Raw genomic sequence first — 27949 nt, 5'->3', positions numbered from 1 at the left:
GGGATTTAGCTCACTGAATCACTGAGCCCACATAGGGACCAATTTAGGGTGCACTCAAGATAGTTAACTCACTGAGAAAGCAGGAGCCACAGTCGTCAGTCTGGGCCACCTAGGAAAGAAAACTTTCAAGTACTAAGAAAACTTGATTTAGCATCTCACTCTGAAAGATAGCAACTTCTAAAACACATCTTAGCCTATTTTCCCCAGCAAAGATATACAATGGAGTCTGCTGTGCATGTTGTCAGCATTACATTGTCCACCCAAAATTAAAATTAACCCCTCCCTGTCATGTGAGCCCTGGGTGCCTGATACATTACCTAAAGTACTACCGAAACCTGTTTGTCTGTCTCAAGTGATAATTGAAAAAAAAAGACAATGAATGACAGGCTTGAAATACCAAATGGCCTGCTCAAATTCCCATTCCTTATGTAAATTGTTAACCATGTGTAGGATATTAATAAGGACATATCTACCAGCAAAGACTTTGTAAAGTTTGTAAAATAATCATACGGTATGCTACCACTGCACAGCCCACACATCATTCATGATCATAACCCAGTCAAATACCCCACATCCCTGGTTCAAAGAAATCTTAAGACAGGTTTTTACAAAATTGACCCAATACTCAAACCTTTATTTTATTGCATTTTGCAGTAAGAAAATACAAGCACATTTTTTTCTGCATCTTAATTATCAAGATTTTTATTTAAACTCTATTTACAACTCCCAAATCTTTGAAACATGCTCCAAAGTATTCCACTTCTCTTAATACATGGAAGCGCTGGTAACCTGAAATAAGCATGATCTCAGCTACAATACCTGTGCTTTATACAGGTAGTGAAGTAACACATGGAGCAATGCCCTTCAAAACTTGTGACTGTTTTTTTGCACCTTCCTGACCCAGCCAGTCAGCTTTATACTTTCCAGGGATAGAGGGGGGAATTCTATAGTGTAACACAAATTGGAGCACTATTAACTGGGATACTTGTATGGGGTCCCTGTGGGTGATGTACAAGATTTATGCTCAACAGGTACATTTGAAAAGCTGCAGGCTAAAGGCAGGATATTGAGATAATCTTTCAAAGAGCCAACATATGTATGATGGGCCAAAAGGTCTATACACAAAGTGTTTTTGGAAAGTTTGGAGCTTTGCATAATAAGATTTATGTGCGACTAACAAGCAAAGTGCATCAGAACTGACAATAGGGTACTGATGGCACAGGAGGAAAATACTTAATAACAATCGTTTTAAATGGACCACAATTTAAAAAAATCTGAACAGGTAAAAATACATAGCTCTCTCCCTCACACACACATTGAATGAGGTAGTCCATACCTCCTGGCACTGAAGGAAACAGCATTTGGACATTAAAAGCAATCTTTTCCATCTCAGTGTCTGGCAATTCTACTTAGTTACATAACAAGCAATTACATTATGCCTTTAGTTTTTCCTGAAATTTACCATACCATTCATGGAGTCATCAGGCAATGGGGTTGGGTCAAAATTTAGGACAAACCGATTTCTGGTTGACTGAAAATGTGGCAACTTTTTGACCAGTTGGAGGAAAGTTTCTTCAGAGTTGGTTTAGAAAAGTCGGTAAGAAATGTTTGCAAAATATATTTTAAATTATTTTTAAAAGTCAGATGAGTGATTTAAAACAATAACTACAGAGAAACACAGATGAAGCTAATATTTAAAATCACTTAATTTGGGACTTTTTATTTCAGTGATATGTTAGCATTAAAGTTAACCGACAGCAGAATAACAGAGGGAGGGTTTCCCACCAACATCCTTCAAAACAGCCTACAAAATGATTAATATCTCACTGTCTCTGCTGATGGTTTGGCTTTATCCAAATGTCCCCTTTATTCCCAAAGAGTTATAGCCACCTGGGAATGACAACCAGAGGACACAGAGAAAGGTAGAGGGTTGTAAGATGTTAGGGGAACATGCGTTAGGGTGGGGTCATGGTCTCAACCTTCAGCTACTCAGGCCCCACCATGAAGGTGCCAGGGAAGGGAGTATCAATACAAGTCCCCAGATTACCAATGGGGCTATTCTTCTGCCTGCAAAAGTGTAGAAACTTAACCATCATAAAAAGTACATTAAAAAAAAGTAAAATCTATTGCATACTAAAGGTAAAGGAACAGCAGTTAAAACCAGCTCTCAAAGCTCAAGAAAAGTTCAGGGAGTGCAAGCACAATGTGTTCATTGGCCAAGATCTCCCTATAGCTGCTCTCTTGCTGGCTGTACCTACTAGTGACAGAACAGTCAAAATTAAATTTACATTATTTAATACCAAATCACCCTTCTAGCTGGCGATTGGCATTAGATAATCCCATCCTCTGCACAAATGCACAACCTTCACTGGAAAACTGACAAGATAGGGACAGAATTGTTTTGTTCCCCTCCCCTGGTAGGCAAATTCATTCTTTGGGGTGGGAGACTTACTGCAGCTCAGTGATGATGAAAAGAAGGTTGTACAAATCTCCCTGCCACCTCCTTAAAAGGAGATTTTTTTTTCCACCAACCATATTTACATTCACCAAATACTCCATGCTTACCATTTATATTGGACAGAGATTCCCAGTTTCATATTGAAATAGGCAATGGTCAAATGTGTGTTAACTTATCTCAGTGAAGCTTGTGCTCAGGAAAGGATGAGATTAAGATACAAGTGCTGGGGCAGGATACTCCTGTCCGATCAAGCACAGCCTGATCAATAATCAACGTATGTTCCACAAGCACTTCTCAGACCAGTAAGCTTGGCTAGGTTTGAGGTGTGTGGGGGGGGAAGTGGGGGTGGAGGCCAAGAAATCCTGGCCAGCTGCACTGAAGAACAGCTACTATGCTCAGTGACATCAGTTGCTGACGTCTTCCAATTGGAGAGCATTGTGGCACAACTAAAATAAAAAATGGCTTAAAATGACTGAGCATCTATTCGAGAGAGGAGGCAATATGGGCATGCCACAATGATGCATCACCTGAGAGTCACCATGAGGCCCAGGAATGAAGTGGCAGAGCACATTTCCCATATCCCACTCTCTGGTAAATAGTCCTGTCTCCTTATTGGAAGTGAGGAAAGTTTTTTTTGGCACAGGTGCACAAAGGAGGGAGGGGAACATAGCAGAACTGACCTAAACACTTGGTTCTGCTGTGTTAACCCAAACCTGCCTGAATTCCCCTTATTTTTCGGGCCAGCTGTACGTCCTTGGGAAACAGGGTGACTCGCTTGGCATGCAGGGTGCAGAGGTAGGCATCCTCCAGGAGCAGCACCAGAAACGCCTCCGCTGCCTGTAGAACAGGACCAAGAACAAATCCCTGAATTACAATGGGAATTAAGGAAAGCAGCAAAAGAATGGAGGTTATTACAATGCCCTTCACGACCTTGAAACATCCTAATATGTTTTACCCACAAGAAATTTCTTGAAGTACAATCACTGCTGCATAATTTTTTTCTGTTTTGTCTTTTTTTTTACACTGATCACTTCTGGGTTCAGAAAATATTCCATGCTCTGAGGTTGCTATTTATATTGGGAAGGGGACTCCCAGTTTCAGATTGGAATAGGTACTGGTTGAATGAATGATGATTTCTGACTGACTCAATTCCAACTCAAAAGAAACTTGTGCTCCATAAAGGTGCTGGGACACTGAACAACAACACTGATGCCTGATCAATAATCAACAGATGCATTCCACAATTTGCACAGAGCTTCCACAACAGTTACATTTATTTGAAGTGTATAATAAATCTAGATAATAGCAGATTTGTGACAAAATCTGACATCAAGCCAGATTAAAAGATATCAGGACAGACAACCAAAATCTTAGTCACAGTTTTGAGAATCTGAGAAGAGAAGGGAGGGTCAAAGTGTTAATGAATGTAATTTCAGACCTTTGAGTCAGGAAATGTGATAATGACTGGACAACCTGTCCTTTTTAAAAAACACTCAGATATTAAAAGGCAACTGGTAAAGAAAGTGGTGATGAACTACTTCTGCCATTTGGGAATCCAAGGCTGATGCAGAGACTAAGAATTAGAAACAAACACAGGAATGCTGGAAGAACTTAGCCAGTCAAGCAGCATCTATGGAAAGAGAAACCAGTCAATATTTCAGGTCACCAACCCTTTCTTAGAACCTTGTTCCTTACTTCTAAAAGTTTGAGCCAGGCTTCTGGTCTGACATTCAGAAACACTTCAACATGCAGAGGATGGGAGAGATTTGGGATTGTCATCTGCAAATAGCAACCCAAGGTGGTTTTGTCATTAGTTGATAGATTTTTCTTAACCAAAAGGGTATCAATGGAACTAGGGAATAGGTAGGACCTGGAGTAAAGCCACAGATTAACCACAATTACAGCAGGTTATAGAACAACCTCTTCCAGTTTTCACATTCCATTTTTTGCCAAACTTGTGGTTGGTATTTTTTTTAAAAAAGTGGCTTCTTTTATGTCAATTTTACTGCAAATATTGATCCTGAGGGTTGCCTACTCACAGATGTAGTTATGGAGGTTTCTTCAGGAACTTTGTTTTAATAAACAGCTAATTGATGAAAGCATTCAATAAAATTTGTTAAATCATAAGCGCAGCAAAAAGACAAGTGGGATTTTCTGGCGGCATTTTAATCCCAAAGGACAGTAGTGTTAATAGAAGTTGGTGGAAACAGCAAGTTTAGCTACATTTAAATTCAATACCTCTCATGATCGCAGATATATGCGGCTCTGCATTGTTTCTAACAACCTGTACTTTTTAGGAAATCATAATTGGCAGATATTTGCTTAATTTGGGAGCCTACAGTGTTCAAGGCTAACCTTCTGCCAGAGTTCAGCTACTTTTAGAAAGACTTTAATATAGAAATAAGGGAGGGGGCATCACCAAACCAGTAAACACAATAGTCCAACAGTGCCCTATACTGTCCATTATCAGTATTACACTATCTCCAGTTTGAAAGACTGCTTGTTCCCCTAACCTATGAAACTACACCAACTCAGCATCTTCCACCTCTGAAATGCAAGGGACCTAGATGACTTCTTAAGTCAATTGTCAATCCAGCTGCCATGGAGAAAGGAGGAGTGATCTGAGACAAAAACAAACTGCAGGAAGAACTCAGAGGGGCAAGCAGCCTTTGTGGAGGCAAAGAGATAGATGACATTTCGGGTTGAGGCCCTGCATCAGGACTGCGTAGAGGGGAATAACCAGAATAAAGAGGTGAGAGGAAGGGGTGAACACAGGGGCTGGCAGGCCAGGTGAGAGATAATGGGCAGATGGAGCCAGGTGGGTGAGGGGGAAGGGTGGAATCAGGTAGGGGAGGGTGGAATCAGGAGACAGCAGCTGGTAGACAAGGAAAGAGAGAAAAGGGGAACATGGAGCTGGGGGTGCGGTGGGGGGCGTTGGCAGTTGAGACAAAAAGGCTGGAAGGTGATAAATGGGAACACGAGGCTGCAGATAAGGAATCTGATAAGTGAAGAAGGTAATAGGTGGAACCAGATAAGGGAGGGATGATGGGCAGGTGAAAACTGTAGGAGGAGAGGAGAGGAGAACCGGAAAGTCTAGGGTTTGGAATGGGTGATGGTGTGAAGCGAGGGCGGCAGTGATTTAGTTCCACAACTATTCGCTAGTGACGCATGAAGCTTAAAGCATATTAAGGTGGACAAATCTCAGGGGCCTGACCAAGTGCATCCTAGGACATTGTGGGAAGCTAGGGAAGAAATTTCAGGAGATCTAGCAGATAAATTTGTATCTTCCTTAGCCATGGATGAGGTACTGGAAGAGGGTAGCTCATTTTGTGCCTTTATTCAAGAAAGGCAGCAAGAACAAGCCAGAGAACTACAGGCCAGTGAGCCTAACATCAGTGGTGGTGAGGTCACTGGAGGGGATTCTAAGGGACAGGATCTACCAGCATTTGGAAAGTCAAGGACTGATTAGAGATAGTTAGCATGGCCTTGTGGTGGCAAATTGTGTCTCACAAATTTAATTGAGTTTTTATGAAGAGGTGACCAAGAGGATTGATGAAGACAGAGTTGTGGATATTGTCTACATGGCCCTTGGCAAGATCCCAAATGGTAGTCTGGTCTGCAAGGTTAGATCACATGAAATCCATAGTGATCTCACCAACTGGATGAAAATTGGCTTGGTGGAGGAGGGTTGTTTTTCCAGACTGGAGGCCTGTGATTAGTGATGTGCTACAGGGATTAGTGCTGGGTCATCTGTGGTAACTTCGCAGATGACACCAAAATTGATGGTGTAATGTACAGTTAAAAGTGTTAGCCAAGTTTACATGGGGATCTGGACCAACTTGGGAAGTGGGCCAAATACCAAATTAATTTAACTCAGACAAGTGCGATGTGTTGCACTATGGTCAATTAAACCAAAGCAGGACTTGCACAGTAAATGGTAGGGCCCTGGAAAAGTGTTATAGAACAGAGGAACCTAGGAGTACAGGTACAGTTTCCTGAAAGTGAAGACATGGGTAGACAGGATAGTGAAGGCAGCATTTGGCACACTTATCTTCATTGGTCAGGGCACTGAATACAAGAGTCTGGTTGTCAGGTTTAGAGATGTAAAAGATGTTGGTGAGACTGCACTTGGAATACTGTGTGCAGTTCCGGTCACCTGGGTACAGGAAAGATGTCATTAAGCTGGAACGGGTGCAGGAAAGATTCACAAGGATGTTACCAAGACTGCAGGGCTTGAGCTACAAGGACAGACTGGATAGTTGGGACTTTTTTCCTTAGGACGTAGGAGGCTGAGGGGTGACCTTATAGAGAGGTTTATAAAGTCATTAGGGGCAATGATAAGTAAATGGACACAATCTTTTTCCCAGGGATGGTGGGAATATGGAACAAGCTGCCCGAGGAAGTGGTAGAGGCAGGTACAATTACAACATATAAAAGACAGAAACAGGTACCTGGATAGGAAAGGTTTAGAAGGACATTGGCCAAACACAGGGAAATAGGACTAGCTCATGTAGACAACTTGGTCGGCATGAACAAGTTGGGCCAAAGGGTCTATTTGTGCTGTATAACTCTATGACTCTAAGCTGTGACTCTCAAAGTCTGTTGCCATAAGTGCTGGACTGTAGCAAGCCCCAGGGGCTGCACCCCTGCAGATTGCCAGCGTAGGGATTGAGACAGGCAGCAAGCTGGGAGGACGACCTCAGGCTGCCAACTTGCCCTGCTCTTCACTGAAGTGCAAATCTTCTGCAGATGTGTCATTTGCATAAAGGCATCCAATAAATTTATGTAATGTACCCAGGGATGGAGGAAAGTGTCAGAGTCATACAGCACAGAAACAGCCCATTAGTTCATCAAGTACACATCCAAGCTACACCCAGTTACCAGCACTTTGTCTTATTCCTTGGCAATTGAAGTACTCATCCGGTTCCTTCTTCAACATTGAGAGAGTACCTGCCTCCACCACTCCTTCGAGCAACATTTTCAGGATCCAACTACCCTCTGGGTAGAAAAAAAATTCCTCTAATCCCCTCCAAATGTTTTACACTTTACCATAAACCTATGCCTTCTAGTTATAGACAACTCTGCTATGGAGAAAAAGTTTCCTATCATCTACCCTAAAGGAGTTGGATAAATTACACTGGGATTTTGCTGCTTAGTTGGGCAGGGCAGCACAGCACAAGGGAAATCTGGTTAAACAGATCCAATTGATGTACTTTTATTATATAAAGATTTCTACTGTCTACAGCACAGAAGCTATTCAGCATGTCATGCCTACTTTGGCTTGTGGAAAGAACTGACCCAACCAATCCCTAGGACAGAAAGCTTGCTGCTGAAAAAACAGATTTCTGGCCCCATTCCTACTACTGGTTATGAGAAAGGTAGAACTGCCAAGACCTCTTGCACCAGATCTGCTTCTGAGGAACATCACAAACAAATGGGAATGAGTGCTGTTGAATTTATTTTCCCTGCCTCACCAGCCACTACCCAACCCCTTCCAGAGTTCCAAATTGCCTTTCATCCTCATTCACCTTTGAGTACTGTTACGGACTCAGTGAAAGTCCCTTTAAGATAGAGAGTGTGTGTGTATGTGTGTGTGGGGCGTGCTTACGTCAATAGAAGATAAAGGACGTAATGACGTTGTTGAAGAAGTAAGAAGAAGGAGAGAGAGAAGGGAGAGAGACACCAGCCTGCTTGTTTTCTCTATCGATGGATGAGAAACAATAACTGTGTTTGCGACTGAAATCCATGTATGGAAGTTGGAAGTAATCCAGTGGAGTTCACTTTGTTGATGACCTGTAGAAGGAAACAGGTATTTGTGTGGACGACCACGATTCAGATGCTTTTCGGGGTGAGGAAGTCACTACCGAGTAAACACTGAAGTGTCGTTTGGGGTTCCATCGTGGAACATTTGGATTTCGTATTTACTCTCCCTATGTTCTCTACATCTACGTCTTATCTTCAGACAACGGTGGTTGTTGAAGAAGCCCTTGCTCATGTTTCACCTTATGGCTTGCGGAACTGAACTTTAAGAACCATTCCGGAACTGGGAGTTTGGGACTTTGTCACACACACACACGATGAGTTTAGTTTTGGGGTTAACGTTCGAGGTTTAACATTTTTGAATTCTAACATACTAACATTTTTACTTTTATTTTACGTATTATCATAAGTAGTAATTAATAAAATAGTTTTTAACACTAAATCATGCTCAGTGTGTTTCTTTTGTTGCTGGTTCGTGACAGTACTTACACTGATGGACTCCAATTCCCATTCTCCAACTCTGGTTTTAAGACTTCCTCTTGTGTTTGTGTAGTCCCACCCATTATATTTCCAAGCATTGCTATAACATCTCCAAGACTGCTAATTTTTTAGCAAGCCATCTGAGGTGAATTATAAAGAAAAACAGAACACTATATTAAGAAGCTGGCAAGAGAAGCTTCCTCTCTGGTAACTCACTTCTTACCTCCTGCAGTGCTAATAAAGCATTTGCTTGCCATCTGAAATCTACACCTCTTGTAAACCGAGAAGCCACTTCACGAACCTGAAAAGAATAAGCCCCAGAAAATGGTTAGCAGTCTTCATTGAGTGCTCATGCTAACTCTATTCATCTCACTTCTCTGAGTGTCACCCAGCAGAATCAATGCTTATATTAAACACCTATAGGATAAATGTTTACTGTTCACACTCAGTCCTTCTATAGGCATTCCTCAACTAACAAACATGTGACAAATTTTCAACACAATACCATTGAGTCTTTGGAATATGTGCCTTTGATTTAAAAATCCATTGTTCAGTATAAGAAACAGTATGCACTCAAAACCCATAGAAATGTACTGTACCTAAATACCCACAGTGAATTTTCCCCAGCATTTTCAATTCACAAAATTTTGTTTAATGGAATCTTTTCCAAGAACACAACTCTTTCACGAAACAAGGAAACACCTACGTAATAATTACTTTCCTCTTGACTCAATGAATAGGTTTATGTTTTAGCTTTAGGTTTTTCGATTGAACAGATGGTCAACCCATGGTGCCCGCAGTGTCTGAACCAGCCTTTTACTAAATTCCATCCTCTGAGTCTCCCACCTTTCAAGTTATTATTTTGCATCCATTTCTAAATATCGGTTTGATTCTGCAGCCCTTGATACTCCATGATCCAACATAGAGTGGCACAGTGAAACAGCTTGTGCCTGACAGCTCCAGCAACCCAGCTTTGACCTGGACTTCTGTGCTGACTGTGTTGAGCATGAGCATGTGGGTACCTCCCAGGTGCTCCAGTTTCCTCCCACATTCCCAAACACGTGGCTCGTAGGCTAATTGGCCATTGTAACATATCCCTAGTGTGTAGATGAGTGGTAGAAACTGAGGGGAGTTGATGGGACTGTAGGGAGAATACAATGTGATTAGCATAGGATTAGTGTACCTGGGTGCTTGGTGGTCAGTATGCACTCGGTGGCTATATGACCTGTTTCCACGCTGTAAGACTCTATAAAATAGCCATCAGTGTTAACTACGAATAGCTCTGCCATCACAAAAAAATGATTGTACTGGAAGGGGCTTCTAGTACATGATTATCTCAATCACGTACTCAATCCCTTTTGTATCTGTCCACTTCTTAAAATATACTACCCAAAATCAGACAGTGCTCTACCTGGTTTGTACTGATGAAACAATTTCTGCCCAATTTACAGAACCCTGGATCCCACAAATAGTCTGTTTTGTAAGCTAGCCGAACACACTGAAACCTCAAGGCTAGCATTTACTGCCCATTCCTAATTGTTCTTGAGAAGGTGGTAAGCCACTTTATTTGAACAACAGATACTGTTCTTCTCCCAATTCTCTAGCAACCCAATTTTGCTTTCCATAACTGACTTATAATCCTTGTCACATAGAAATTGTAATATTGCGATCCCAATACCAAGCAGCTATATCTGCTAGAGCTGAATTCTGACAGTCCATCCATATTGCTGACAAAAATACCAAATAATCTGCAAAGAGCACTTTTGTTTCTAGTTACCATTCAGCATTTTTGCTATTGGTCACCAGCCCTTATCACAACTCACCACTCTGCTGAACGGCAGCTTCCTTATCAGCAAATCCGTCGACTTTTGATATTTGCGTATCTGCATCAAGGCCCTGGTGCCTGGGCGGAACCTCCTACGCAAGGCAGGCGCTGGAGGTCCTACAAACAGACATTCTTAGTTTTACAGTGATAGTAAGCAGCAAGCCTGCATTTTAATAACCCAATATGACTGAGCACAAACCATTGTACCTGCCCCCAGGTGCGAGGATGATGTGTGCTCTTCGATGAGAGTGTAAGGTGCAGTGTGCTGTTTGCAGGGATGGAGGTAATACATGGTGGGGACAGAGAGGGGAGAAAGAGGCCGCAGAGATCCAAAGGGCATGGCCCTGGATCTTAAAGGTTTTCACAATTTGTTCTCCATTTTGAATGCATCTATTAATCCTCTGTTGCTCTCAGGGGTACAATCCCCACTTCAGACTTTTCTTTAAATGATTCCCCTTTCAGTTAGGGCCAATCAATTCAGTTTCTATACAAAGACATGGATCCTGTAAACTTTAGCAAGATTTCCCCAGTTGACTCCATTCCTGCATTCACCTAAAAAACACTTTTCCAGTCTTTTTCTCCATTACTAGTCTATCTGCATCGCCTGGTTTGTTCCTATCCTACTTTCATGACAGGGTGCTGCAATTTCAAAACTGTACTCCCTGTACCCAAGTCCAAAACCAACTCCTGAAATCTCCAGTCACCAATGACAGCTTGCCAAATCTTAGCAAATTACTCATTCCTGATTTTGAACATGATGTTGCAGCATGCTTAAAACAGTGCTCTGTCTCATTTCTACCACAGAATGATATGCCTTGTGCAACAGGTATTACCCCAGTATAATTAAGATTAATTTTAAAAAATGTGCCTGGACATTGGTATATCACAGTCTGCTACCCTACTAGTAGGTTCTGAAGGAAAAAAAAGAAGTGACCTGCTTTATACTGTCGATGAAATACTGGAGAAGGTCAATTTGTTGATGCTTTTGACTGTCCATTGTCCCACAAAATTACATCCAAGGCGCAGCATTATTCATTTAGTAACGGTTTGCTCCTATTAATGAATTGCATTTGGAAGTGGCATTATCAGTCACTCAACTGAGAAAGAAAGGTTAAATAAGAGAAAGATAGCGCAGGGAGATACAAAAGAAACAACAGGACTGAAATTCTCTTACTTTGTCTGGCTCTGGGACTAACTGGCAGTCTCCCACGGGGACTCCGCTCTTCTGGCCTTCGAGGAACCCTTGGTGACCTCGGCTCTCTTTGTGGTGACCTTGCAGGTGATGCTCTCAATGGTGATCTTCGCTTGGGTGCTGGGCCCCTCCGCCTGGCTGCTCCATGAGGTCTCTCACTCATTATTGGTGCCACCTGGGGTTTAAATGTGATAAATCAAACCAATAATGCCATTTACATAGTGTCATATTAAAATATTAACTGTAAATGAAGTATTTTTAAAGAAAGGTTTGCAATGTTTTGACAAATGAGAGGTGCTCTTAAAGTGATGGGCTTGGGGGTAAGCATTGGTTAAGAACACCAGGAAGACGGCACCTACTCTTCTTCAAACAGTTGCCTCTCAATTTATCCAGTCACCTGAGAACAGAATGGGCCTCATTTAAATCATTCCTCTGAAAGGCCACCCTGGCAGTTATCCCGCATGAACCCTCCTCTAGTGACAATGCATCCCAAATCCAATGAACAGCACTCCCAGTCAATTACCTCTACCCAGTGCCATTTCATCATCTGCCCCACCACCTTTCCCTGAACCCTCCCCCAAATAAAAAAGAAAATGCTGAAAAATTCTCTAATCACTGCAGTTTAGCAACACCATGACCACTTTGCACTAAAATGGACTTTTTTTGTTCAAATTGTTTCTTTCTGTAAAAATTGTGTATAATTTATGTTTAATTTAGGTTGTTCTTGTGAATGCTGCTTATATGATGCTATTTGTCTGTGATGCTGCAAGTAAGTTTTTTATTGCACCTGTGCGTAAATGTACGTGTACATATGACAACAAAAAATTGACTTTGAAAACACTCAGCAGGCCAGGTAGCATCCTAATCCAAATCCCTACCCCTCCACATCTCAGCCCACGGCCTTCTCCTAGATGCCACCCTGCAGCCATGATTCTTCCTTATACTACCAATTATCCTCATAACCACCAATACCATGTCACATCATGCCCATTCCTTATAACCTCACCCAACTCCTTCCAAATGCCAGTGTGCCCACTGCTCCCAACACTGTACCCACACTCTGCACACCAGACTGTCCCATGAACCCCTCCATCTGGGCTACTCACCATGCCCAATCTCACTGACCATACCCACACCCAACTCCTCCAGTGCTCAGACCACCAGCCACCCACCACGGGCTACATCCCATCACCACTTCCCACCCCCACAGACTACATTCGGGGGACCGCCACCTCCCTCTGCACAGCCCTTCACCCACGCTCCCCCACTACCGTTCGTCCCCATGCAAGGCTGCATTTCACTGTGTGTTTCGATGCACATGTGACTGATAAAGAAGTCTCATCTCACCCCCCTCTCCCCACTCCTGGCCCCCGCACCCTCACTTACCACCCTTGCCCGCGCCCACCGTTCTCTCACCGGCGTCACCGCCGTCCGATCCCTTCCACCAGCCGGGCCCGTGACCGTGACCCCGCCCCCCGCGCGCGATCCGCCCGCCCTGCCAGATTCAAATAATGCGGCTCGAGCGTCTCCCGGGCAACCTCCCAGCAGACGGTTGAAACGTACTGATGACGCTAACGGTGCGAGGAGGAGCCGCGCCCCTCCGCAGGACTGACAACCGCGTCAGGCAATAAGAGGACGGGCTTCGGGCTCGTTACCGTGGAGACTGCGCGATTGGCAGGAGAAGAGGCGGGATCCTTCGGTGGAGGGCCTGAACATTCTCCCAATTAGTTGGCAGTCGCATAATTGGCAGACGAATCGGCCAATGATACGCCGAAGGAGTTTTGAGTTGATTGAAAGTCTCGTCTTCAGGGTTGCCCCCTTCAACATAAGGGCGCTCCCTCAGTACTGCCCCTCCGACGGTGCAGCCCCTTTCCTGGCGCTCCCTCAGTACTGGCCCGCCCATAGTGCGGCACTCCCTCAATGGTGATGAGATGTTTCCTCAGCACTGCCTCCCAGATGTTCTGGCACACCCGCAGCGATGCCTCGCCTCTGGGAGAGTGCTCAGTACTCTCATTATCTCTCCGTGCAATTCTTCCTCATACTGGACATACTTTCTTGATGTTATCTTCCCGCTGGAGTGGTTTTCCCTCAGCCTTGCCCCTCCGACCATGCAGCTCTCCCTCAGTATCGCCTCTCGGACAATGCCGCCCATCCTCAGAACTGCCCTCTGATGGTGCAGCGCTCTTCCTTTCTCCAGTCCCTCTGACAGTGCAGCACTTTCTTTACTGTTTCAGAATGTCCACTCGGATATCTTTGGTCAGTTCATTAGAATGAGGCTAGAACCGAGGTATCAACAATCACGTAGGCTATGGACGACACAGTGAATGGTGACAGCCTGCAGATAGACTGGGAATGATGAATCACAATAGACATCCCTCACAGGTACCTGAACAGAGGAGTAATGACACTGCCCCTATTTAAATCATTGGCCTTAAAAGTGTTAAGGAGCACTTCAAATGCGGAATGGGTGGTAATGAGGGAGAGGATAACCAGATCTCTGGAAAGCAAGGCTGCAAATATGACAAACTGTGCATAATCCTACACCAGTGTTGGGGAAAAAAATACCATCTGCACCTAAATTAGGTGCTAAATTAGGTAAATTAGTGACATTCAAAACATACAGTAGTCTGGGGGAGCCATGAATGATTGGTTTATTAGTGGTAAAGATGTGGGAAAAAGAGGACTGGATATTCTGTAAGGTCAATGACTTAACCAGTTGGGTATTTGAGGACAGAACTGCACTAACTTGCTTATTTCAGCTGGTTTACAATAAGTTAAATCATCACTACTGTGTTTTAACAATATCTTTCCTCTTAGCTTCTGCCTTCTGTTTGTCACTTTAAATTGGTGCTCTGGGTCCTGGAACCATCCACAAACACCTGCATCTATTTATCCCATCTAGATACATTATCTTGTACACCTTCAATCAGATCTCTTGTTGCTTTTCTTTGCTCTAGGCTTCTCCAATATCACCTTGTATCTCTGAATCCATTCTAGGAAATGTCTTCTGCATCCTCTCTAGGATCTTTGCATCCTTCCCAAAACTGATGACTAGAATAGATCATAATGTTCCACTTGTGTTCCATGTTACCTTTCATTAGGACATGAGCTTTGAACTGGAAAACTAGCTCCAAAACTTTTTTTCTGTAATTTCACCCAAATCTGCCCTGCCTTTGTGATCTCTGAATTCTATTTACACTTCTGGTCAACCTCCTTTGTCCTATAAAAACAGAAAATGTTGGAAATACGCAGTAGGTTATGTAACAGCTTACCTAATAATAGAGAAATGATTAACATTTCCCTGACCTGAAACATTAATTGTTTCTTTTTCCACAGATGTTGCCTGACCTGAGTATTTCCAGCATTTTCTGTTTTTATTTTAGAATTCCGGCAATCAATTTCATTTACTGCTTTGTCTTATCCTCTATAAACTTGAAGCTATTTGTAACAGCAGCTCTGGGTCCCATTCACCCACTCTGCATGCTCCCTGACTTTTATTTGCTCCTGGTTAAATTAAACATCCCTTTTTTTCAAAGCCTTCCATAGCACTTGCCTTCTCTCTATCTCTCCAACCTTCTCCCGCCCCAATGTCTTTAAAGACATCCGTACTCTTCCAGTTCTTACCTCTTAAACATATTTCAGCTCCAAAGGCCTCTTTTTTGGAATTCCTGCCTGTGTTCTTTTACAAAGAATTTGGTTACCTGCTATAACATATATAACAAAACTTATGTGAAGTTCCTCGGGTGTTTTACTATGAAAATAGAAGTTGTTATTGTTGTGTTGTTGGTTTATCCTTGCTGAGTAACTGCAATGCATTATGTAGATGGCACACACTGGAACCATGATGTGTCAAGCTAATCAAATGTGTTGCTATGTTCTGGATGGTATCAAACTCTTTAAATGTTGCTTGATTTGCACTCATCCAGGCAAGTGGAGAGTATTCCATCACACACCTAACCTGTGGCTTACAATGGTAGAATAGTTTAGAGGAATCTGGAATAAGATACTTTTTAGATGATATCCTGGCTCTATAGTATTTATGCTGCTTGACACTCTTGCATTTCTAGTCAGTAGTGACCCCAAGATTTTGATACTGGTGACAATTTTAATGTTAATAATATGCTTAGTTAAATTAGTATACCATGCAGCTTTTGCATATTCTAAGCATTTATTCCTCTGCAATAACAATTAGAATTATTGGGTCAAATTTGCTTTGTTGCAATATGCTATTTTAGGATGCAAATAGTAGATTTATACTGGCTGGTGATCTCCGCGCTGGCACTGATGGCTCCTGCCTGACATTCCTCACCATTGCTCTCCTCCTTGGTAGTGAACTATTTTGGCAAAAACACCTTGCAGCCACTTTCCTTGCTACTTTTGCTGGCAAAGTCCTTCCAAGCAGCCTCTTCTCCACTTTGGAATGTGGCTGTGTCTGCTCTGTCTTCAGCCTCAGGCTCCTCCTGCAGCCACTTGGCCGACATCAGCGGCTTTCCAGGCAGGGCCCTCACCAGCAGCCCTCGCATCTGCGGCTGAGGATTCACTAATGAGCTTCTAAGAGGGAGACGCCACACCGGCATTGATGTCCTGGCTGGAAGTGACCTTAGTGACAGCTCCCTTGGTAACTGTGACTTCCTCTTTGCTTGTCTCATTGTTTTAGGCTGTAATATTAAAAATAAAAAGGTGGACATTAACTCTGCATTGGTGTGTCACCTCACGCCTGAGCTGTCTCGGAGAGCTTTGCACTAAAGTAGGGAGAAGCAGAGGAGACCAATCACAGGAACAATGGGTAGTAATGAACAGCCTTGGGCATGAATGATTAAAGCATTATGCAGCCACTTTTCTAAACTCAAGGAAGCTGGGAAACGCTGGGTAAAACCATGGCCCTCCCACCTTCTGTATTACTATGTTATAGGTTCAATTCCCATTCCATGGTCTTGAGCATAGAATCCGGGCTGACATTCAGTGCAACTGAGGTGCCACTCTCATGCTGGATGTAAAAGATCACATGCTCAGTATTTCAAAGAGGAAGGAAGCGATAAACTGGCCAAAATGTATTCCTTAGCCCAAATATTATCTAGTCATTTATCCCATTCCTTTTTATGAAGATTGTTGTATGCAGATTGGCTGCTGCATTTCTGACACAACAGTAATTACATTTCAAGACTACTTTGTTAGTTGTGACAATCATGAAAAGTATGAAGCTGAGTTCCAGAGGACTAGATTCTGCACATAGTGTACTTGCAAAGTTCGATTTAGAAAAATAAGTTACATTTATGTATTTTTATATAAAAATTTCCTTGTATCCTAAGTTCAGGTGTACATGTCAATAATAGGCCCCACACAGGCTCCAGATAACAAACACACATCTAATGTTGCAGGGCTCTGCTCATGTCAATTGGAGTTGCAGTCTGTAGGCTGAATGGTCTTTGCTTCAGGAAAGCTTTAACCTGCTCCACAGGACTCTTTTTTTTATTGAACAATGATACCAAACTATTCACTACAATCCAGAAAGTACCAAGATTATCCAGCACATATTAACATGAGGAGGGGCTTGTTTTATAGTTGATTCATTGCAAAGTCTGTTATGCTCAATGTCTGGTTCATCTAATTGCAAATGGTAAAAACAAGGCCAGGACTGAACCAATAGAGTACAAGAGTATTTGATTGACAAGAGGTGAGGCCAGTGATAGTACTACTCTCTACTCGTACTGTTGAATGGTTGCCCTTTACCCCTAATTAAAAGTCAGAGTCCGACACGGCAGAGATTATCCAGTTTTTTACTCTTTTCCTTCAGCCTTCTGGGAAATGGGAGTGCAATGTAACAGGCCTATAGCAACAGGGCATGGCATTTAAGTTCCATCTTATTTTCACCAATTTTCCTTCAGTCCCCCAAACAACAAAAGTTACCTATACAGAGAATCAAAGTGTTCAGAATAAAGTACAGACAATGCAAGGCATTTAATCCATCACAGGATTAAAGGGACAGAGGAGGATTGCTCAGGGAATATATCATCAGTGCACTGTAGAAATTTAGTCTCCTCTCAGTCCTCCTTTCAAGAAACTACTGAAAACCAAACGTTTTATATGAGCTGGTCAAAATATGACCCAAGCCACAGGAGATATCAGGACAGAACTTTGGTCACAAAGGAGAGATTGAAAAGATGTAATAGGGCTCGAAAGACTGAGAAGTTTAGGGAGTGAATTCCAGAACTTTAAGAGCCAGGTTGCTTAAAGCACGACTGCCACTGGTGGTGTGGCTAAATCTGAGGCTGAAATTGGGAGTTAGACCGGGAGGTTTAAAGTCACCTGTCACAATCCTTCCTTATCAACTTGTACCACACAAAGCATCTCAGACATTTCACCAGATCTGAGCTGCTTTTGTCAATGACAGAGCATGGTGGACTTCAGATATCTCACATGGAGCACGGCTCACGGAATGGATTTTCCTCTCAGAAACAAGGAATTCTGCCCCACAACCTACATTTCCAGATGTTACAAAGAAAATGACTATCAAACTGAATTGTCACAGTGAAACACAGAAAGATCCCATTTGGACATCTTTGTCCATGCCAGCTTTCTTGACTTTTACTTTATAATGTATTTATCCAAATCAATTCAGAAGGTTTCATTTCAATCTGCTTCCACCACCCTGTCAGGCAGCACAACACTCCATTAAACCCCTCTGTGATTTTGAGAACCTCAATGAACTTACTTTACTGGGTGTCTTCTGGTTTTGACTCCTCTTCCTGTCTGGTGACGACTGGGGGGCAGGCAAGGCTGACCCCCTACCACCACCCCTACCCAGATTAAGGTCACAAATTTAAAGAGGACCCTCCAGTCAACTTAGGGCAGGAAAAGATTCCTCTCAACCCCAAACTTCCATTTTAACTGTCCCTATTGAAAGTGAGTATCAAGCCCTTGAGCTGAGCTTGAAACATATTGAAGGTATCAGGAAGTCTCTTCACCCATTGGGTGTTGGGCTATGGAACTTGCTGCCTGAATGTGTGGTGGAAGCAGAAAAATGCACCTTATTTAAAATGTGCTCAGATGAATGCTTGGTATGTCCCAACTTACGAGGCAATGGGCCAAGAGCTGGATAGTCCAGCTGGCACAGACATGGTGGGCTCACCCACAGATTTCCACAACAACCCCAAACTCACTGCTCAAAAACTAGTCCAGCTCACACTTTCCTTGGGTCAATGGTTTTAGGAACAACATCAATCAGCTCCGTCATTGAGCCCTTGGATATTTATTACCTTTCCAGCTGCAAGTATGTCATATTCTGTCACTGTGGCATTGGGAGTTGTTACAATTGCAGTGACAAACAAATATTTTGCCTTATTCATAGTCATTGACATGGCAACGGGAAGGTTATGTCACAACGTCATCACAAGTCAGTTGCACCAGAATTTACTCAACAAAATACATTTTACAAACAATCTCAATGCAATTTCAATAATTTCAAAGTTTGTAGAGGGTGAACACAGACAAATCCTGTAAGGTAACAGAAGCCACTACCAAGCTGCTGGAAGAACTCAGCATGTCAGGCAGCATCTGTGGAGGCAAACGGTTAGTGGAAGTTTCCGGTTGAGACCCTGTATCCCAGCCGTAATACAAGGGCTCTACCGGTCTCTTCAATCTCTTGTGTTTCTCTGTAAGGTAAGAGAATAGGTTAAGAAAGTTATTAAAGCAGCAGGCGGGATGTCTGGCTTTATAAAGTGCAGGCAACAAGTACAAAAGCAGCATGCATTAGGTATTTATAAAACACCGGTTGAGCCAGTGTCTTAATTTGGAGCATAATTATTTTAGAAAGGACATTAAGGCCACTGTAGATTGGTGTGGCCTATCCTCATAGTGCGTTATTCAACTGAAATTTGCTGTTGTTTTGGAAAGTCATTGGCTCTGTGAACATCAACTGTAAGATCTATATACCATGCACATTCTGTACTTCCCATTCACACCAGAGGTTCCTATGAGATTTTTTATTCTTATAGCTAAAAGGCTAGCAGGATACTGGTTATTTTCTTGAAGAAACCCATCTGACACTGAAAGCTGTCAGCTGAAAAGGAAGTAACTCTTCACACAGCTATTTTTTTTCCCCCAAGAATCTCATCAGACATTTTGGGGAGGTAACAGAGGTTCCATCGCTAAGCCAATATGTGTCAGCATGAACTTCACTCATCCAACAATCCCTGGAAATTGAATCGAGTTTAGATGGGTTCCTTGCTATGTTTAATTACCAACCACCAGAAGACTTTCTCAGCAGTTTGCCAGACTTATTTCTTTATCTTGTGCATGGTCATCCGTCATTGGGATTATGGTGATTATTCTACAGGAAGATGGGCCAGAGGCCTGAGCTAAGGATCTGACCTCATTGTTCAAATCCCACCAGAAGTGAACTTTAAAACTTTATTTATACAGCCACAGTAACAGGCCCTTCCGGCCCAGCGCCACCCAATTACACAATATCAAAAAATTTGTTGTTTTGTAGCAGCAGTACAGTGCAAGACGTAAAATGTATTATAAGTTACCAAAGTATAAATAGTGCAAAAGAGGAATAATGAGGTAGAGTTCATGGGTTCATGGACTGTTCAGAAATCTGATGGTGGAGGTGAAAAAACTGCTCCTGAAACATTGAGTGTGGGTCTTCAGGCTACTCTACCTCCTTCCTGATGGTAGTAATGAGAAGAGGGCATGTCCCAGATGGTGAGAGTCCTGAATGATGGATGCCACCTTCTCTCACTAATGACCCAATTCAGATTCTGCTGGCAGTCTCAGGTGTTGGCTACACAGCAACCAGCAGAGAATGTACCCATCCCTCTCCAGAGCCTGTACAATGGGGAAGCCAAAAAGAAACTGGAGAGTGCTTTGTAGAACTCCACCATTCAGTTCATAAGCATGATGGTGAGCTTCCAGGAATCTGACAGTTAACTCCTTACTCCACTTCACCTCGACCTTGTCTTCTGCTTTTTCAGCACAACTTCAAGGAGGAAATGGTACAATACTCAGAAGTTCATGACACAGTTTGTCAGTGACAACATAATTTAAAGGAAAATTGTGTTTAATTTTAGTTTCTTTGACGACCTAACCAACAGAATGGATGAAGGGGAACTAATGTTTAGGGGGAATTCAGTTACCCTCTGCACCAACATCAGTCGAGATTCAATTCATTTCAGCATAAGAAAGGAAGGCACCAAGTTACAGAGTTCCAAGATGATTTCAAAATTACAACTTGTGTGGTGATTATCATACCCTCAGCATAGGTACATGTGACTGATTACAAAATCAGAAATGAGCATTTCTTGACCAATGTAGAGATTTTGGTTATCACCTCAATCAACCATATACGAGACCCCTGCCTACCCCCATCACTGCCTGATCATAAAATAATCCTTTGCTAACTTAATCAATCACTACTGCACCCTACAAAACATCAATAGTCACACTTCATCTGGCAGAGTTTAGTTGTTTTTGTGAACAAACTTATAGCTTATTTTATCTCTTTCCAACCTGCAGCTATTTAATAGCCTGAGAAACAATTATGTAATAGCCTGCCGATCTGGACACAACTGGTCAATTAAGTCTCTCCTCCATATCTCTATTATCTTGCTTGATGTATCTTTACACTGACCCAAGCCCCTAATCACCATGGAATTTACAACAAAGACTAGAGCAATCCTGTGACCATGTTATCTTCAAGGGTACAGGCCAGTGGGCTGTTTATTATTTGTACTGCCAACCTGCTAGCTCAATTACTAGATCTCACTCATTAGGAGTATTTGCTACAATGTGCTTTGTACAAGCTGCATCAATATACCAACAGTCATAAAAATATTTTCTAACCCTTCGCAGTGAGTACAGTGTATTTGGATTTTCAACTCGATAAGGTTCCCTTTTCCTGATAGTAGCTGATGTTAGAAATAAGTTCTGGGATATCCCTTCCACTGACCAACAATGATGTCATTATCCAGGGTGAGCAGCCAATCATTTTTTAATTATACCTTTTAAAACATTTTACAGCACTGACTATGAAAGTAAGATTAGAACATGAAATTGGTAAATATTAGTGTCACATTTACAGAGGTACAGTACCATCCATACAGATTATTTCATTGGAAAAGCAATAACAGAATGCAGAAACGGAAATATTAACTTGTAAAAATAAGAAAATTCTATTTTAATATTTCATTCTGAAACATGCAATTAAGAACAGAAATAGGTTTGCCAAAGATATTGTTCAGTAGTAATCATGGCTATATACAAAATATATAAATATTTACAACATATACAAATAAATTAGAGCCATACAGCACAGAAATGGGCTGCCACATCCATGCCAACCTTGTTGGCCACCTATACTAAAATATGTGCCATATCTTGACCTTTTAAAAAAATGCCAAGGTTGTTTCTCAGACTGGAAGCCTGTCACTAGTGGTGTGCCACAGGGGTCGGTTCTGGGACCTTTGATGTTTGTTATTTATATAACTGATTTGGATGGACATGTACAAGGCAATGTTAGTAAGTTTGTGGAGGATACTAAAATTAGGGTAGAACTTTACAGTGAATGGTCAGGCCCTTGGGAGTGTTGTGAAACAGGGACTTAGGAGTACAGGTACATAGTTCGCTGAAAGTGGCATCACAGGTAGACAAGGGGGTGTAGGTGTTTGGTATGCTGGCCTTCATCAGTCAGGGCATTGACTATAGGAGTTGGGACATTGTATTTCAGTTGTACAAGATGTTAGTGAGACCACACTTGGAGTATTGTGTACAGTTTTGGTTGCCCTGTTATAGTAAAGACATCATTAAACATAGACCATAGAACAGTACAGCACAGTACGAGCCCTTCAGCCCACAATGTTGTGCCGACCTATGTAAACCTACTCCCTGATCAACTTAACCCTTCCCTCCTACACAGCCCATAACCCTTCATTTTTATTACATCCATGTGACTATCTAAGAGTGTTTTAAATGTCCCTATTGTATCAGCCTCTACTACCACCACCCCCAGCAGTGCATTGCAGGCATCCACCACTCTGTGTAAAAACAAAACCTACCTCTGACATCTCTCCTAAACTTTCCTCCACTCAACTTAAATAGATGTTCTCTGGTATTGGCCAATGCCATCCTGGGAAAAAGATGCTGGCTGTCCACTATCTATGCCTCTCATGATCTCGTACACCTCTATCAAGTCACCTCTCATTCTCTGTTGCTCCAAAGAGAAAAGCCCGAGCTCACTCAACCTTTCCTCACAAGATGTTCTCTAATCCAGGCAGCATCCTGGTAAATCTCTGCACCTTCTCTAAAGCTTCCACATCCTTCCTATAATGAGGTGACCAGAATGGAACACAATACTCTTGTGTGGTCTAACCAGAGCTTTATAGAGTTGCAGCATCACCTTGCGGCTCTTGAACTCAATACCCCGACTAATGAAGGCCAGCACAGCCTTCTTAACCACCCTATCATATTGCATGGCAACTTTGAGGGATCTATGGACGTGGACCCCAAGATCCCTCTGTTCCTCCAAACTGCTAAGAATTCTGCCATTAACTTTGTACTCCACCTTCACATTAGTTCTTCCAAAGTGTATCACTTCACTTTTCTGGATTGAACTCCATCTGCCACTTCACCATCCAACTCTGCATCCTGTCTAATATCCCACTGTAACCTATGACAACTTTCTACACCATCCACAATGCCTGCAACTTTCGTGTCATCTGCACTCTTACTAACCCACCCCTCCACTTCCTCATCCAAGCCATTTATAAAAGTCACAAAGAGCAGGGGTCCCAGAACAGAGCCCTACAGAACACCACTAGTCACGGACCTCCAGGCAGAATACTTTCCATCTACTACCACCCTCTGCCTTCTGTGGGCAAGCCAATTCCAAATCCACGCAGCCAAGTTTCCATGGATCCCATGTGTCATGACTTTCTGGATGAGCCTATCATGGGGAATCTTGTCAAACTCAAATTCTCCTTGTTAAACTGGAGAAGAATATTTACAAGGATGCTGCTAGGACTTGAGGGCCTAAGTTACAGGGAGAGGGTGGGCAGACCAGGACTTCATTCCTTTGAATGTAGGAGATTGAGGGGTGACTTTATAGAGGTGTGTAAAATCATGAGAGGCATAGATAGGATGAACACTCTTGTCTTTTTTTCCCAGGGAAGTGGAACTTAAAAGTTGAGGACATAGGTTTAAAATGGGAGGTGAAAGATTTAAAAGGGACTTGAGGGGCAACTTCTTTACAGAGCATGATGCGTATATGGAATGGGCTGTCAGAGAAAGTGGTTGAAGGCAGGTACAATAATAACTTCAAAAAACATTTGGGTAAGTACAGAGATAGGAGGGGTTTAGAGGGATATGGGTGAAATGCGGGAAAAGGGGACTAGTTTGGTGGGCACCATGGTTGGCATGGACAAGTTGGGCTAAAGGGCCTGTTTCTGTATTACTCTGACTCTTAACAGTTCTTGGTAATGAACTGTTTATACACCAGTGAGTCCATTACAGTGTTGCCTGCAGAGGAGCAGAGAATCATTGTCCAAACTTTTAAATTTCTGTATTCCATGCTGCTCGAGATTTTCTCCTTTACATCCTTAAACACTGATAAGAGTTCTCAAGAATCTGTACTTCAGTGTGATATGGAACAACATTGGGTTTCACAGTGCAAGAAAACGGGTTAAACAATGCAATAGTCTATTCCAGAGTGAAATGCATCTTTTTTTTTGCATAGTGTGTTCTGGAAGCAGTCTGCAAGTGTCACCACACTTCCAGCACGAACATAGCGTGCCCACACTTCCTAACCTGTAAGTCTTTGGAATGTGGGAGGAAATGTACTGAATTACACCTACATGTAATTCAGTGGATCTAGACTATTAAGAAAGGTCACCTTAACAGTTGTCAGAAACTATTGGATAGTTGAGAAAACCCACTTGGTTCAATAACATTCTTCAGGGAAGGAAATCTATTGCCCTTGCTCACTCATGGTCTACTTGTGACTCCAGAACCACAGCAAGGTAGCTAATTCTTGTGCACTTTCTGAAGTGGTCCAGCAAGAAACTTGGTTAAAAAATAGTGCTGGCCAAATCCCAGGAGAAAATAATATGTCCAATTCATGCATTTTTCATTCTCCTACGATTCTAAGTTCAGTCATTTCTTCACCTAGAAACTCAGCTCCATCATTATTTTAAAACAAATGCAAATTTCTCCAATGTGGCAACTAGTGCTTGACAAAGTGATTAGGTACTGAACCAGCAGTTGGCTAGCTGTTAACTGGGCAAATTGTCAATGGTGATTCACTCCACCCAGGTGAGAAAAATGGGTAGACTTTGCCTGAGAAATTGGTGTTGAAAGTGTAGAGATGGAACATAGTGTCAGCATTGTAGAAGGACACCTTCCCAGCCTGCATGTCCAGGAAAACTCCAATCTTTGTTGGCCTGGTTGTCACTGTGACACTGGAGTGAGTCTTGTCGCTCACTGCGTATGGCTCCCCGTCCCGTCCAAATGTCCAGAAGCCGTTGTTGGAGGACAGGTTGGGCATACCCTTCCGCTGGACAGATTCACTGGCAACACCAATGTCCCAATAACCCTTTGAGGCTACCTCCACCTCCCAGAAGTATGCACCTGTCACGAACCCCTCCATCCCCAGCACATATGGGACTGAGTCAAATCGTTCCGGGAGTTCGGGAACAGTCACTGGCTCTCCAACTCTCGCACTGATCCTCGATGAAGACACCTCCAGACTTCCACTTGCAGTCTTAGGATCTGGATACACAGCAACTAGGAGAGAACAAAAGAGCATAAGAGATAGGAGGTGGATTCCATTCAACCCCTTGAGCCTGCTCCATCATTCAGTAAGTTCATTGTTTTTCATTTACCCCATCTATCCAAACCCTATATCCTCCAGTTCCCTTAGAATCAATCGCCAGTTTTCTGGGATTAGAGAATTCCACAGATTCACAGACTATCGAACCTCTCCTCATATGATGTCAGGAATCAATGTAGAAAGGATTAAGTTTGGGAACAGTTTGGTGAAATGTGGCAGGGCAGGTTGAGAAAATGGTTATAAAAATATAAACAGAGGCATAGCATGCAAAAGCAAGGAAATCTGAGCCTTTATAAGACACTTGGTCAGCCACTACTGGAGAACTGACTCCTGTTCTAGGCTGAAACACCTTAGGAAAGATATAAAAGGCTTTGGAGAGACTGCAGAAGTTGGGATTGTTCTTGGAATAGAGGAAGTTGTGAGGGAATGTGAAAGAGAGATTTAAAAATCACAGTAGATGAGAAACTGTTCAAGACCGACAATCCAGAACCCTACAAGAAGTCCAGGTATGACCTACATACAGCCATCATGGGAGAGAAAAGGGATCCCCATGTCTGCCCCATAAAGCACTAAAAATTCTGTACGTTTCAATGCATTAATTCTTGTAAACTAAAGAATACAGGCATCAATTGCTTAAATTTCTCCTCAAAGTGCTATCGACTCATCCTAGAAATTAATCTACTTTTCGTCCCCTTTTGGAAGTACATCCTCATTTAGGTAGGAAGGTCAGATATGTACACGATATTACGGCTGTGTATTTACCAAGGCCCCATATAATTGCAGGAAAGAAGTCATTACTCTTGTTCTCAAATCCTTTTCCAATAAAACCCAATATACTACTAACTTTCCTAATTGCTTGATGTATATGGATAATAAATTTTTATTTATCTGTGCACAAGATCACACAAGTCTCCATCAACAACATTTTACAGTCTCTCATCTAACAGATGACATTGATTTGTTTGGACAAAAGGCTCTGTGCATAAGGAATTCATGGCTCAGTGCACAACAATCTCACCTCTGGGACAGAAGTCAAGGATTTGAATCGCACTCTAGAAACCTGAGCACAAACCCCAAACTGACAATCCATGCAGCAGTGTTGGAAGAACTGTCTTTTGGTTAGGACATGAAACTGTGGCCTTTCTGCTGCCTCACTTCCACATGAAATAGCTTATGGGGGTTATTTTGGAAAGCAAGGGAGCTCTCCTTGGTGTTCTGGTCAATATTTATCTCAACCAACATCAAATTCTCAACATCCCTCAAATGTGGGCAGTGTCACCCAAGGCTAGTGAGCAGCTGTCGTGCCTCAGTCAGGTCATGTTTTTAAGCCCCACACTAGAAACCTATGCACAAACTCTAAACCAATACCCTCCATGGAGAGGCAGAATAGTAAAATAGTCAACTTTCTGCCCATTCCTCTGATGCTAACTAAAGGGCCATGTGTTCTCTCAAATCCTTGGTCAACAATCTCAAAACCTGGAATCATCAACCTGTTCTTTCCGTCCTTCTGTGTCTACCTAATGCACAACACGTCAAAAGCATGGAGTAAATGTGGAGGTGCAGTGGTTAGTCATAATCTAAGATCTTCCTAATAATCTGGAGAGAATGAGTAGTCTGAGAATTTGAATTCTGTTTTTGAAAACATATTGGAAGTAACATTTCATCTTAGCAGGTGTGATTATACCATATAAAAATATATCTGCTCCATCAACATCCTTTACTGGTTTGGCTCCTACCTGACTAAACATGCTTTGAAGGCAGCACATCTCCCTGTAATCAAAGACACTGGAGGATAGGCAATAAAGGTTATCCTGCCAGCAGTGCCTGTACATTAAGAGTGAATTCCACTGTATGATTGCAAGATCAGCAGCTGTGTTTGGAACATTCAGTTCATTACCCAAAAGTTCTTACCTGCATGACTTCGTATCCTGTCCCATTCTGAAAAAGACACAAGGTGCAAAAAAATTAATGAGTAATTAACATAAACAATCTCAATCACTTCAGTATCAAAGTCCATCCCATTTCTAAAAAGCCAGGGATCTCTGGGCAAACACAAGTAATCGCAAGAAATAGAAGCAGGGGAAGGCCACTTGATCTATCCTGCCTGTATTGCCAGTCAATAAGATCATGCCCAATTCTTATTTCACCTCAACACCACTTTACTGCACTAACCCCCAAAATCCTTCATTTCCTTAATTCCTATACCAGGTAAGGCCTAGTGTTTGCCCTTGATTCACAAACTCTATGCACAAACTCTAAACCATCTTCCAGCACCTCACCTGGCTAATGTTCTGTTATTAAATAAAGCCCCCAAGAATAAGCCAGGAAATTATAGGCCAGTGAGCCTGACATCAGTCGTGGGTAAATTATTGGAAGTTTTCTAAGGGACAAGAAATGTAAGTATTTGGATGG

At 42.4% G+C, this 27949-nt stretch overlaps 2 protein-coding genes across 2 annotated transcripts in view; both read right to left on the bottom strand.

Annotated features, from left to right (window-relative positions):
- Nucleotides 1-607: 607 nt before the first annotated feature.
- Nucleotides 608-16238, bottom strand: LOC127585800 (histone H3-like centromeric protein A). Its single transcript, XM_052043498.1, has 6 exons — nt 16068-16238; nt 13132-13323; nt 11698-11890; nt 10522-10640; nt 8922-8999; nt 608-3295 (listed from the first exon to the last, which is right to left on the bottom strand). Exons 1-6 carry the CDS (start codon nt 16236-16238, stop codon nt 3161-3163), a joined length of 888 nt encoding a protein of 295 aa, XP_051899458.1. The 3' UTR covers nt 608-3160.
- Nucleotides 16239-21689: 5451 nt separating this feature from the next.
- LOC127585921 (butyrophilin subfamily 2 member A2-like) overlaps nt 21690-27949 on the bottom strand; it is a 28464-nt gene continuing 22204 nt past the window's right edge. The window contains exons 17-18 of the mRNA XM_052043670.1: nt 27449-27475; nt 21690-25491 (exon numbers count right to left, since the gene is read on the bottom strand). Coding sequence (XP_051899630.1) covers nt 24974-25491; nt 27449-27475 — 545 coding nt within the window. The 3' untranslated portion in view covers nt 21690-24973. The remainder of the gene's footprint in view (nt 25492-27448; nt 27476-27949) is intronic.

The sequence above is a fragment of the Pristis pectinata genome, chromosome 34, assembly GCF_009764475.1.
Source record: "Pristis pectinata isolate sPriPec2 chromosome 34, sPriPec2.1.pri, whole genome shotgun sequence".
Taxonomy (NCBI): Eukaryota; Metazoa; Chordata; class Chondrichthyes; order Rhinopristiformes; family Pristidae; genus Pristis; species Pristis pectinata.
The sequence above is the reverse complement of the archived record's forward strand: the minus strand, read 5'-3'. Positions and strand labels throughout refer to the sequence as shown.

Coding starts and splice junctions, on each gene's coding strand:
- LOC127585800 (XM_052043498.1), bottom strand. CDS start 16,238: ATGCGAGGGCTGCTGGTGAGGGCCCTGCCTGGAAAGCCGCTGATGTCG. Junction 13,324..16,067: donor GCAAGGAAAGTGGCTGCAAG/GTGTTTTTGCCA, acceptor CGCGGTTGTCAG/TCCTGCGGAGGGGCGCGGCT. Junction 9,000..10,521: donor AGCTGCCGTTCAGCAGAGTG/GTGAGTTGTGAT, acceptor TATTCTTTTCAG/GTTCGTGAAGTGGCTTCTCG.